The sequence below is a fragment of the Rhagoletis zephyria genome, unplaced genomic scaffold, assembly GCF_001687245.7.
Source record: "Rhagoletis zephyria isolate East Lansing unplaced genomic scaffold, Rhagoletis_zephyria_1.1 Rzeph_scaffold_02101, whole genome shotgun sequence".
Classification (NCBI taxonomy): Eukaryota; Metazoa; Arthropoda; class Insecta; order Diptera; family Tephritidae; genus Rhagoletis; species Rhagoletis zephyria.
The window spans coordinates 37,179-51,131 of record NW_016159185.1 but is presented as its reverse complement, the minus strand read 5'-3'; the positions used below and the strand labels follow the sequence as shown (position 1 = coordinate 51,131).

General features: G+C 42.4%; 1 protein-coding gene and 1 long non-coding RNA gene across 11 annotated transcripts in view; one reads left to right on the top strand and one right to left on the bottom strand.

Annotated features, from left to right (window-relative positions):
* Positions 1 to 4,457: 4,457 nt before the first annotated feature.
* The window catches only part of LOC108365993 (ER degradation-enhancing alpha-mannosidase-like protein 3), a 45,173-nt gene continuing 35,677 nt past the window's right edge, over positions 4,458 to 13,953 (bottom strand). For all 10 annotated transcript variants that reach the window (XM_017620250.1, XM_017620242.1, XM_017620240.1 and 7 more), the window contains one exon: positions 4,458 to 4,518. In XM_017620250.1, coding sequence (XP_017475739.1) covers positions 4,473 to 4,518 — 46 coding nt within the window. In that variant the 3' untranslated portion in view covers positions 4,458 to 4,472. The remainder of the gene's footprint in view (positions 4,519 to 13,953) is intronic.
* On the top strand, positions 13,001 to 13,885 carry LOC108365994 (uncharacterized). The gene is made up of 3 exons (XR_001848040.1): positions 13,001 to 13,424; positions 13,492 to 13,589; positions 13,657 to 13,885. It is a non-coding gene; the product is annotated as an uncharacterized LOC108365994 (long non-coding RNA).

Below are 13,953 nucleotides of genomic sequence, written 5' to 3'. Positions count from 1 at the left end.
AATCCAAAGGATGACCGTTTTTGAGTCACTCCAAAATATCGTACGGCTAATACGAAAGCAATGGCTATTGACAACTGAAGTCATCAATCGGCAACCCAGTAAGGCAGCTTGTAATTCTAGTCGTGGGACACTCATACCCTTTGGCGGGGCACATCGTGTTTTAGCAGCAACAAATGCGACTTCGCATCCTCTTTGTATGCGCAGATACGCCACGGCAGCATAGGCCTGCATCGGCAAAAACATGTAAGTCTACATCATCGGCTGATGGTAATAACGGTGAATAACATCTGGGAGTAGAAAATTGTTCCACCCGTACGAACTCCTTCCACCATGCTGTCCAATAGGCTTGCATTTCATACGGAAGCGGCTCATCCCATATTATTTGCATCTTCCAGGTTGCTTGTAATAAAAGTTTGGTGTATATCATAAAATTAGCTAAGAGTCCAAATGGATCGTAAACCGACATAACGATTCCAAGCATCTCTCGTTTAGTTGGCGGGCGTTTACATTCCAACACGTCTTTTGGCACTTTATGGAATTTGAAATGGAACTCGAATGTGTCTTTATTTGTGTTCCAAAACATTCCCAGTATTTTCTCTGTACTATTTCCTCTTTCCAAATTGAAGGTTTCTCCTTGGACGACTTCATCGTTATTGAGCTTGGCTTCCAAACTTTTGCAATTCGATACGAAGTTTCGAAGTTTAAACCCGGCGGCAGCATTAATGCGAATGGTTTCTAAAGTGATTTCTTCGGCTTCTTGCGTGCTGTCGAAACTAATGACGAGGTCATCAACATACGTATTTTCGATGACAGCGTTTGCGCCCATGGGCATCGCCTCCATATGGCTTTCAGCGTTGACGTTTTTCACGTGCTCAGCGCAGCATGGTGAACACGCGGCACCAAAAATCATCGACACCATTTGGTAAACTTGAATCGGCGTTGAAACGCACCCATTCCTCCATAGGAATCGCTGCGAGTCTTGATCGGCATCGCGTATGCTGACTTGCGAAAACACCTCCTGTATATCGCCCGCTACAGCCACAACACCCTGGCGAAACTTAGCGATAATCGTCCAAACCGGCTGAGCGTGCTCCGGTCCCTTTAGGAGCGCCGAGTTCAGTGATATGTTCGACGTAGCGGCGGCAGCATCGAATACAATGCGAAGCTTCTTCGGTTTGCTTGGATTCACCAATCCAAAATTGGCAATNTCGGCTGATGGTAATAACGGTGAATAACATCTGGGAGTAGAAAATTGTTCCACCCGTAGGAACTCCTTCCACCATGCTGTCCAATAGGCTTGCATTTCATACGGAAGCGGCTCATCCCATATTATTTGCATCTTCCAGGTTGCTTGTAATAAAAGTTTGGTGTATATCATAAAATTAGCTAAGAGTCCAAATGGATCGTAAACCGACATAACGATTCCAAGCATCTCTCGTTTAGTTGGCGGGCGTTTACATTCCAACACGTCTTTTGGCACTTTATGGAATTTGAAATGGAACTCGAATGTGTCTTTATTTGTGTTCCAAAACATTCCCAGTATTTTCTCTGTACTATTTCCTCTTTCCAAGTTGAAGGTTTCTCCTTGGACGACTTCATCGTTATTGAGCTTGGCTTCCAAACTTTTGCAATTCGATACGAAGTTTCGAAGTTTAAACCCGGCGGCAGCATTAATGCGAATGGTTTCTAAAGTGATTTCTTCGGCTTCTTGCGTGCTGTCGAAACTAATGACGAGGTCATCAACATACGTATTTTCGATGACAGCGTTTGCGCCCATGGGCATCGCCTCCATATGGCTTTCAGCGTTGACGTTTTTCACGTGCTCTGCGCAGCATGGTGAACACGCGGCACCAAAAATCATCGACACCATTTGGTAAACTTGAATCGGCGTTGAAACGCACCCATTCCTCCATAGGAATCGCTGCGAGTCTTGATCGGCATCGCGTATGCTGACTTGCGAAAACACCTCCTGTATATCGCCCGCTACAGCCACAACACCCTGGCGAAACTTAGCGATAATCGTCCAAACCGGCTGAGCGTGCTCCGGTCCCTTTAGGAGCGCCGAGTTCAGTGATATGTTCGACGTAGCGGCGGCAGCATCGAATACAATGCGAAGCTTCTTCGGTTTGCTTGGATTCACCAATCCAAAATTGGCAATTACCAAGTGGTAGGGCTTTCACGGTTAGCTTCTTCAGGCTCCAACAATCGGGCATATCCCTTCGCGATATATGTGTCGATTTCTCTTCTATAATTGGCGGCAAAGGTGGCATCTCGTGTCATTTTGTTCTCAATGTTGAGCAACCTCTGTTCGGCCACGATATAACTTTTAGGCAAATTTACATTTTCTTCTCGCCATAGCAGACCAACTTCGTATTGTCTTCCGATGTTTTTTATTGTTTCAGCGAGAATTTTCTTGGCCCTGGCGTCTGAATCAGATTCGAGCACAATATCAGAATTTCGTACGCCAAAACTGTCGGCAGCAAAATAGTCTTCGACCACCTTTTGTAACTCCTTAAGCGCTTGACCCTCACGCAGATGAAGTACACGTGGCTCGGCGTTGCTTCGTGAATTAGTAGGACCAAATGCGGTCCAACCTAGTTTGGTTAAGGCTGCGATGGGTTTGTGTGGCCCATCCTCTACAATGTGTTCTGTCACCTCAAGGAAACAGTTATCCAAACCCAACAGCAGAACAGGCTTGGCATTATCGTAATTTTTTATCGGCAGCGACTTCAAATGTGAATGATCATCTCAACAGAAAGTTGGTGTTGGCAGATTTAGGCTTTTGACTGTGCGGATGTTCTTTATATCATACGTTGACGACTTCTCCGCATGACCCTTATGGCCAAGGCTACTTTACGTGACTTCTCTGTTGTCTTCTTGTCGTCATACCATTGCAGTGTGAGTGGTGCGGCGTTTCCTCTAAGGCCTAGGCAGTTGGCTACCTTCTCCTCAAGTAGCGAAATCGATGACCCTTCGTCAAATATGGCGTAATCGGAAATTTTCCTAGTGGAACTGACAAAATGACCGGCAAGATCTTGAAAAGGTGTGAAAAAGAGCGTTCTTCACGGCAGTTGAGTATGTGCTCCCTTTCTTCGTTGCTTGGCGTGACTGGCTTCGGAGGCTGCTTGGCCTCAGCATGAAGTAATTGATTATGCAGGCGCACGCATCCATTTATGCCGCATGGCTTCTTTTTAAAACAATCCGTTAGGCTGTGCCCAACCTGCAAGCACGAAAAACATAAACGGTTACGTTTTACAAATTTCCACTTATCGTCTGTATCCAGAGCAGCAAACTGGCGACAACTGTTCAGTTTGTGACTTTGCTGGCATTTCAAACAGGGCATATTTGAATTATCAGATGTCATCTCTTTGCTGTGCAAAACTCTCTTTGCGCCCAACGCGGCATGTTGGTGATTGCTATTGGCATTAGCTTGGCGAAAACCCAACGGTGTCGACGGCTACGAAAAACGTTGAGCATTTGGCGCATGTATTGGCATCAGTCTCACAACCCTTGCGAGCTCACTGAGCCAAGTCGAAAAGGTCTCCACCATAGGAAATTGCGAAACGGTGGCAGCAAACTTAGTCCACTCATATTGATTTGATTGCGGCATTTTGGTCACTATTTGATCCAAAAGTATTGTATTCATTAGGTGGTGTTCACATTTGGCAGATTTAAAGAATGCGACTATGTTGCGCACTCGGTTAGAGAAACTCAAAACAGGCTCAAGGCGATTCTCATAAATGACTGGGAAATTCTTGACTTTGTCCAACTGAACCCGTACAAGCATGTCGGGGCGTCCAAAATTTCACTGAAGTTCTTCTATGGCTTTAGGCACATCGTTTGGATAGATAAGAAGCGATGTCACAGCATTCTTGGCGTCGCCTTTCAACGCCTTATGCAATCGCATCAAATTTTGTTTGTTGTTATACCCAAATTCGATAGTCCAATCAGTGAAATTGGCAAAAAATAATGGCCAATCTTCTGGATTACCATCAAAAGGCGGCAGTGGGTACAGTTTCACCGCATAGTCCTCAGAAAACGTAAGAGTGGGTGCACGATGCGGCGCTGACAAAGATGTTGACGACGTCATTAACGGTAATTGCTGTTGCGGCAACCCAAATTTTGCAGGCTGCGGCGGTGGCGAAGTATATGTTGATGTGTGTGGCAGAGGCAGAGTATATGCCGTTGACTGCGGCGGTGGCAAATTATATGTTGATGTCTGTTGCAGTGGCAGAGTATATGCCGTTGACTGCGGCGGTGGTAAATTGTATGTTGATGTCTGTTGCAGAGGCAGAGTATATGTCGTTGACTGCGGCAGTGTCGTCGAATATGGCACTGGCTGCGGCTGTGGCGTCGTTGACGGTTGCGAAAGTGGCAGCTCAGCATTTTGAATATCGTTTCTAGCCTTACTTTCTAGTCTGGCCCGGAGTTCCTTCATTTCATCCCGGCTGTGACCAGTCTCTTGGCGAAGCTCATCCACAAATTGGCGTAAAAATGAAATGCTCTGTAGTAATGTAGCTAATTGTGTTTCAGGTAAATTTATTTATTTATTTATTTATTTATATTTCAGTCAATGAATACATTGATTCTTACTGACTAAGCTTAAATACAACTTCAATTTAAGTTGGAGATCAACTTATTAATGACTTAAAGTAATTCGAGANTTTATTTGATTGATTTCCCTGAGGGCTCGCCTAATAGGTGCATTCAAAGCATAATTCGACTTTGCGGATTGTACGTAAAATAAGTCAGAACGCCGCAAATTCCTTACAGGAATATTGAGCGGTATTCTTCGCAGAATTTCTGAGCAATCAACAATATTAATTATAACATTCAAGATAAACGAGCAGGATAGGCACTTTCTCCTATCTTCGAGCAAATCAAGATTTAAAATTAAGCAACGTGACTTATAGGAAGGCATTGGCTCCGTAAAGCTGAGAAACCTTAGCGCAGACTTGATAAACATCTTTTGTAAACGCTCAATCCTGTTAATATACGTCGTATGAAAAGGTTGCCAAATAACTGCGGCATATTCAAGACGAGACCTGACAAAAGCAATATAAAGTTTTTTAAGAGTGTACGGGTCAGAAAAATCAGAACTGTTACGACGCACAAAGGCCCACGTGGAATAGGAATTTGCAACAATGAAGTTAATATGAGTATTATAAGTGAGCTTGGAGTCAAAATAAACCCCTAGGTCTTTGACTTGATCAACAAATTTCAGTTTAGTACCTGTTATCGTATAAGATGTGCTTACTGTAATCGACTTTCTAGAATAAACTATATGAGAACATTTTTCAGTATTTAAGAAGAGTTGATTTCTTTCACACCAAGAGTTAACTCTATCTAGATCAGATTGAAGAGAAACAGAGTCCCCAGGTCGCGTTACAACCGAATAAACTTTGAGATCATCAGCGTATAGAAGAAATTTGGAGAATAAGAAACACGAGCTTATGTCATTGATAAAGATTATAAATAAAAGAGGTCCAAGGATACTTCCCTGAGGGACCCCAGAACTAGCGTGAAAAGAACGCGATGTTGTGTCTTCGATTTGCACCCTACAGTACCTCTCCGATAGATAGGAACTGATCCATTCGAGGAAGACGGAGTGAAAACCCATGTACGCCAATTTACTAATTAAGATTTTATGAGACACCCTATCGAATGCCTTGGCAAAGTCAGTATATACTGTATCAATTTGATACTCAGCCTCAAAGCCTCGAATGCAGTCATCCGTAAAAATAGCAAGATTAGATATCGTGGATCTCCCCTTAACGAAACCGTGCTGATTCGGACAAATTACGTTATGAATTGCAAAAGCAATTTTATCCTTGATAATGCTTTCGAACAATTTAGCAACCGTTGTCAATTTAGCAATCGGTCTGTAATTCGAAACATCACTCTTATTTCCACTTTTGAAGATAGGTGTAATATAAGCACTTTTCCAATCCGCTAAAAACGTACCCACAGAGAGCGATAAATTAAAGATCAAAAGTAGAGGCTTAATGAGAGCAGAGCAGTTCTTGAAGAGAATAGGAGACAGGCCATCTACATCAGTCTGAGTGGATGCTTTTAAACTCGAAATACCCTTCAGCACATCATCCTCGGTCAGCAACAGAGAGCCAAAAGATACGTGTGAGTCAGAAACTGTAGGATTAATAAGATCCGTATCATCTTCACTAACGTAATTTGCACTAAAAAAGTCCGCAAATAGGTCAGATGAGTCTTGGGCCGAACTAGCATGTTGATTTTTGTAAAACATCGAGGTAGGAATGTTGGATTTATTTTTCTTTGATTTAATAAACGACCAAAAGGCCTTAGGGTTGGTCTTTATATTGCTTTCGAAGTTCCTGATATATTTCTTACGAAGCGACTTATCAAGTTTTTTAAACTCTGACAAACAGCATTTGTATCTTGCATAGTGCGAATTATTTTGGGACACTTTGGATTTTTTGTAAAGCCTGTTACAAAGATTTTTTAAATGCTTCAGTTGTTTGGTGTACCATGGTAACTTATATCTCCTTTCAGAAAAAATTGGAACATGATTCAGGCAATAATCATGGACCTTAGTTTTGAAAAGTTTGAAACTATGGACTAGATCAACGTTATCAAAAAGACAGTCCCAATCAAGCTCAAGCAGCTGGTTGTTAAGGATCTCAAAGTTACAAAGATTAAAAATAAATTTTACATTACCACTTCCGGAAGAGGCGTTTAAAAATTCATAGAACTCTAAATCTAATACTAACGGAAGATGATGAGAGTTAGCGGGGGAAATAGGCGAGCAACATTCCAAGAGCGTAAAATTTAAATTACTCGATAAGAAAATTAAATCTAAGATCCGAGCATACTTATTAATATAACTATTAACTTGACGCAAGTCAAAGCTTAAGAAACTATCAACTAGGTATAACTCAAAAGCAAGGTTAACATTAGACGGAGTTAAAAAGCCTGACTTGCGGCTGTGGCGATTGTGCACCTGTTGCACCCTCGTTGTCAGGCATATTCACTATAGTTGAATCTAACAGGCTTTCCTCCGAACTATTGCCCCTGCTTTCCTCTGGAGCAGCAATATCATTAAGCTTCGATTTGTTACGCGTTATCATGAAGACTCTTGAAAAGCGTATGTTGCAATATGGCGGCTAAAGCAACTACAAACGCTTCACACAACCACGATAAAACAATTGTAAAAACTTTTGTCAGAAAAACGAGACAAGCGAATTAATTTTAAGTTGTATATTTAAATTCAAAAACTATGGCTCGCGGCCAAAAATATAAAGCAGACAAATTTCAGTTTTCGTTCTTAGACTTCGTTCGGCTTCGTTCTACAATTGGTGTTTTTGTCGCGGCTTTTTTCAAACTAAAAACTAGAGCTGACGTTGACAATCGTTTCAAAAGGGAATGGCGTTGCCATTGTGTTGTAATAGAAATGTCCCTTTGAGTGGCCAGTGTTGCCGACAGGAACGAACGGGCTAGAAGTAGCCCCGTCAATTGAGACAACACACCGTCTGTTATACAAGTACGACTCCAACCAACGCAGAAAAATAGAATGAAAGCCAATGCAAGCAAGCTTTTGAATTAATATACTATGTGACACTCTGTCAAACGCTTTCGAGAAGTCTGTATAAATACAGTCATCTTGAAAACCTAACGAAAAAGACTCGAAACAGTATTCACTGAAAACAGCGAGGTTGGAGACAGTAGATCTACCAGCGACAAACCCATGCTGATATGGGGAAATAATAGATTTAACTGCAAAATTCAATTTGGCATTGACTGTGTGTTCAAAGTTTTCGAAATAGCGGAAAGCTTGGAAATAGGTCTATAATTACGTACGTCACTTCTGTTACCATTTTTAAAAACGGGCATTACCGTCGTAAGCTTCCAATCATCAATAAAAGTACCTGAAGATAATGATTTGTTAAAAATTAACTTCAAGGGATAAACTAATGCTGGACAATTTTTGATTAAAGTTGCAGATAGGCCATCAACATCCACATGTGTGGAGGGTCTTAGTTTAATTATACCATTACTTATGTCTTCAGATGAGAGACTTAATGAGCCAAAGTTGAGAGACGAGGAGATATTAGCACAAAATTCTGCAGATGTAACGTCATTCTGAACGACATTCGACCCAAAATATTCAGCAAACAAATTTGCCGCATCACTTGGCGTTTTCGCAGCTTTATCACCAAGAAATATTCCTGTGGGTAAGCTGGAGCATCCTTTCTTTGATTTCACGTAGTTCCAGAACAATTTGGGGTTAGATTTAATATTCAACTCAGTGTCACGAACATAGTTACTATAAAGAGTCTTATTTAAAGAATCAAACTTCTTTAAGAAATGCTGATACTTAACGAAGTAAACTTGATTTCTTGAAGTTTTAAATTTTTCATAGAATTTGTTTTTAAGGTTTTTTAGACTTTTTAAGTCTTTTGAATACCAGGGCAATTTATACGGCTTTTTCTTTTTAACCGGTATATTATCCAGGCAGAGTTCATATAAGATTGACTTAAATATAGAAAAACAGTATGCAGTGTCTAGGTTAAAAACTAAAATTAAAACTAAAAAAAATCGCATAATGAGTAATTAAATGACAATTTGTTGTCCTTAATAGCGGAAAAACAATAAAAGTCTAACTTTATAACTAGTGGAATATGATGTTTATCCGTAGCTGTAATTGGGTTAATACAGTCGGAAATTCGGTAATTCAAGTTTTCACTGACAAAAATAAGATCTAATATTCTGTTTAATTCATTAGCAAAACTATTAATTTGCTTCAAGTTAAGACTCAAAATACTATCTACTAAATATAATTCATGGCAACCATATTATGAACTATGAGACTAGGGCATGACTCACTGCTAACCCAATTAATATTGGATAAATTAAAGTCTCCTAGAACACATAAATGGTTATCACGCAAATTATTTAAAACTAATGATGAAATATTATTAGCATGTGCTTTGTATAACTCATATGAGCTTCCTGGTGGTATATATGAGGTTACTACATACAGGGATTCTTTTGAAGAGTTGCCACTAATACTGACGCAAAGTTGATCCAGAAGTGAATCATCACTAGCTAGAGAAATCAGAAGCGCGCGTAGTTCGCGCTTGACAGCAACGATTACACCACCACCTCTTTAGCAACCAGTTTTCACAGCATCCCTGTCTTTACGAAAGACGTTGAAGAGGTTAGCATCGAAGAATGCAGCATCAAAAAAGTTTGAGGTTAACCACGTCTCAACAAGTACATAGACGTCGTAATCCATCTGCGCAGTAAAAGAATGCACGATATCAACTGTTGCTCACATGCCAGACATATTTTGGAAACATACCCTTAAGCTATTAGCAAAAGGAGGAAAATTAACTATGTTTGAAGCAGCTGTTGTTGGTCCTTTGGAAAAAACCGAAAAGGTTTGACCGTCACGTTAGTCCGAACTAAGCAAATTAGAAAACATTGTCTCCGGCACTCCCAGCTTGAAGTTTACACGCTTTAGACTTGAAATTTCCACATCTTTTTTAACTAGTTTATAGCATACTAATGTATCTTTGTTCAAACCCGCCTGATTGGAAACATAGTTTATTATATTTTCTTCCGAAACAGATGGGGAGAACGACGCTAGATGTAACCACTTATATCGGACAGCCACATCCAAGTCTTTGCTAATGTTTGTACCAACAACCCCTACTTGTTTTTTACCCCTTTTATTCTCAACAGTAGACCACAGTGCAAGGAGGATGGTTCCGTGTGCAGAAGTGGAAAACTTTTGACTGCCATTCACCTGGGAGTGGCCAGAAGCGATTCTTGTGCGTACGGTTCAAATCGCAGCTCACAACGTCCGGATATTTATATCCACGTATCCTCTGGGTAGCAACCAAACACCCGTTTGGGAGCGAGCTAAAGTGAGAAGGCGTAAAACTTCGCGTGCGCTGGGTTTGGGTCCCGCCACGTTAAAACCCCGCCCAATGAAAAGAAGCAAACAGCCTCGGATGAGACCCCCTTTTTCTGATGACGACCACGGCAAACGTATAAAGGACTATGATTTAAGGGTATGCACCTGGAATATCCGGACCCTTAATGGGGAAGGTGCCTCTGCCCGGCTGGTTGATGTCCTCGGGAAGACAAAGGCTGACATCACCGCCATCCAAGAAATGCGATGGACGGGGCAAGGTAAAGTAAGCGTGAAGCCTTGCGACGTCTACTACAGTTGCCACGTAAAGGAGCGCAAATTCGGTGTTGGATTCGTGGTAGGAGAGAGACTCCGTCGCCGAGTACTGGCGTTCACCCCGGTGGACGAACGTCTAGCCACAATCCGCATCAAAGCTAGATTCTTCAACATCTCGCTCATCTGCGCCCATGCCCCGACGGAAGAGAAGGATGAGGCGTCCAAGGATCTCTTCTATGAGCGCTTGGAACGTACATATGAGCGCTGCCCCCGACACGATGTCAAAATCGGGCTTGGCGATTTTAATGCCAAGGTGGGCAAGGAAGGGATCTTTGGCGCCACTGTCGGAAAATTCAGCCTCCACGACGAAACGTCCGATAACGGACTGAGGCTGATCGACTTCGCCGGGGCCCGAAATATGGTAATATGTAGTACTAGGTTCCAGCATAAGAACATCCACCAAGCTACATGGCTGTCTCCAGATCGAAAAACGAGAAACCAAATCGATCATGTTGTGATAGACGGAAGGCATGCTTCAAGCGTTTTGGACGTACGTACACTCCGAGGGCCAAACATCGACTCGGACCACTATCTTGTTGTAGCCAAGATACGCACCCGCCTCTGTGCAGCAAAAAATGTGCGCCCAACAATGCAAGGAAAGCTTAACGTCGAAAAGCTGCAATCACAACAGACGGCCAATTTATTCGCCACTCGACTCACACACCTGCTCTCTGAGAGCACTCTTCAACAATCCGACGTACGCGAGCAGTGGAACCACATTTCCCGATCATTAAGTACCGCCGCCGAAGAAGTAGTTGGATTTCAGCGAGCCCGAAAGAACAACTGGTACGATGAGGAATGTCAAGAAGCCGCAGAGAAAAAAGATGCCGCCTACAGGGCCACGCTGCGATCGGGCGCAACGCGAGCCATGTGGGACCGTTATAGGGAACTGAAGAAGGAAGCGAGACGTATTTGCCGCAATAAGAAGAGAGAGGCCGAAATACGTGAGTGCGAAGAGCTTGAGATGCTGGCCGACAGGAAGAACGCCCGAAAATTCTACCAGAGGGTTAGGCGACTTACGGAAGGTTTCAAGACCGGGGCGAACTCCTGTAAGAACAACAATGGCGACCTAGTGACCGATGTCCAGAATATACTTAAATTGTGGAGGGAACACTTTTATAACCTACTGAATGGTAGCAGCGCTGAAAGTAGTGAGGAAGACGAACCCGAGTCCCCAGTCGATGATGATGGAGTAGCTGTCCCACCGCCTGACTATGACGAGGTACGAATAGCGATTACGCGGCTGAAAAACAACAAAGCTGCTGGAGCTGACGGCCTGCCAGCCGAGCTATTCAAGTACGGCGGCGAGGAGCTGATGAGGTGCATGCATCAGCTCGTATGCAGAATATGGTCAGATGAACGCATGCCCGACGACTGGAATTTAAGTGTGCTCTGCCCAATCCACAAGAAAGGCGACCCCGCCATACGCGCCAACTACCGCGGAATTAGCCTTCTAAGCATAGGTTACAAGGTCTTATCGAGCGTATTGTGCGAAAGACTGAAGCCCACCGTCAACGAGCTGATTGGACCTTATCAGTGTGGCTTTAGGCCTGGAAAATCCACCATAGATCAGGTATTCACAATACGCCAAATCTTGGAAAAGACCCGCGAGAATAGGATCGACACACACCATCTATTTGTCGATTTCAAAGCCGCTTTCGACAGCACGAAGAGAAGTTGCCTTTATGCCGCGATGTCTGAATTTGGTATCCCCGCGAAACTAATACGGCTGTGTAAAATGACGTTGAGCAATACCACCAGCTCCGTCAGAATAGGGAAGGACCTCTCCGAGCCGTTTGATACCAAACGAGGTTTCAGACAAGGGGACTCCCTTTCGTGTGATTTCTTTAATCTTATGTTGGAGAAGATAATAAGAGCCGCAGAACTGAACCGCTCAGGCACAATACTTTATAAGAGCGTACAATTGCTGGCGTATGCCGACGACATCGATATTATCGGTAAAAACAAGGGCTACGTCTGTTCTGCCTTCTCGGGATTGGATAGAGAAGCAAAGCGAATGGGTCTGGTGGTGAACGAGGACAAAACGAAGTATCTCCTGTCAGCACACAAACAGTCAGAGCATACGCGTCTTGGCACCCACGTCACTGTTGACAGTTACAAGTTTGAAAAAGTAGACGACTTCGTTTATTTGGGAACCAGCATTAACACCAATAATAATGTCAGCCTTGAAATCCAACGGAGAATCACTCTTGCCAACAAGTGCTACTTTGGGCTGAGTAGGCAATTGAGAAGTAAAGTCCTCTCTCGTCGTACAAAGATCACACTCTATAAGTCACTCATCATGCCTGTGCTGGTGTATGGCGCGGAAGCATGGACAATGAAAGCATCTGATGAGGCGGCTCTTGGAGTTTTCGAGAGAAAGATTCTGCGAAAGATTTACGGACCTTTACGCGTTGGTGATGGCGAATATCGCAGACGATTTAACGATGAGCTGTATGAGCTTTACAACGATATAGACATAGTGCAGCGAATTAAAATTCAGCGGCTCCGCTGGCTTGGCCATGTCGTTCGGATGGACAGAAACGCTCCTGCTCTGAAAATATTCAACGCGGGCCGCGATGCTGGTAACAGAGGAAGAGGAAGGCCTCCTCTGCGTTGGAAAGACCAGGTGGAGAAGGACTTGGCTTCACTTGGCATTTTCAATTGGCGTCAGTTAGCACAGAAGAGAAATGACTGGCGTGCTGTTTTGGACTCGGCCAAAATCGCTTAGGCGGTTACAGCGCCAAATAAGGAGAAGAAGAAGACCACAGTGCATTTTTCATCTCTACAGAGCTAACAGCAGGCGCCAACGAGTATGTTACATTGGCAGTCGAGATATCAGCAGTCGTCTTTAACATCCCTGCAAAACTCGAATGACCGAAACTAGAACACATTCACAGAAATTTTCGAATGTCACTAATACATAAATAGTACATGTGAGAATTCGCTATGAAAAAATCTTAGAATGAAACAACATCTTATAATTTTTGAACTGCTTTATAATATCTTATTCACTCGCACACGTTGCATGCATATGGATAGTGAAATTTCGCGGAAAGAAAAATGAACAAAACACAGCAATCGTGACTTGCAATTAATTTGTGAATTGTGCGGCTTGGCGTTCAGCCATTTAAATAAAAATTTATTTCAGCGGTGGGAAATAAAAACTTTGTGTGCCTTCGTTCCAATCTTACAAGTAAGCAAAGACCGCAATAAAAATTATTATAAAACTTTGTATATTTAATGCATCTTTTATTGTGCAGTTGCAATTACAAAATTGTGCGGCTCGGCGTTCGAGCATTTTTATAAAGATTTCAGCGGTGGAAATTAAGCGTTGTGTGCCTTTGTTTCAAACTTACAAGTAAGTAAAAATAGCGATAAAAATTGTTATAAAACTATGTATATTTAATGTGTCTTTTATTGTGCAGGTCCAGCCCAGTTTTTGTGTGCAGCATTTTCGTTCGGTGGTTTAAACTTGGCCAGGTGTCGTGACCCTATTAATTTGTCCGGGACTATATATAAATCTGTATGCATAAATCTATGATTTTTAAACATGGAATTTTTTAATTAAGACGCTTACTGAATCTTGTGAATACCCTAAATACATAAATTTGAACTTACTAAGTACAAATAAATGTATTAAAATAAAAAAGTACAATTAAAAATCCTAAATGTGCTTTATTAAGACCTTAACAAATTAAATTACGGAAATAAAGCCCATAAAA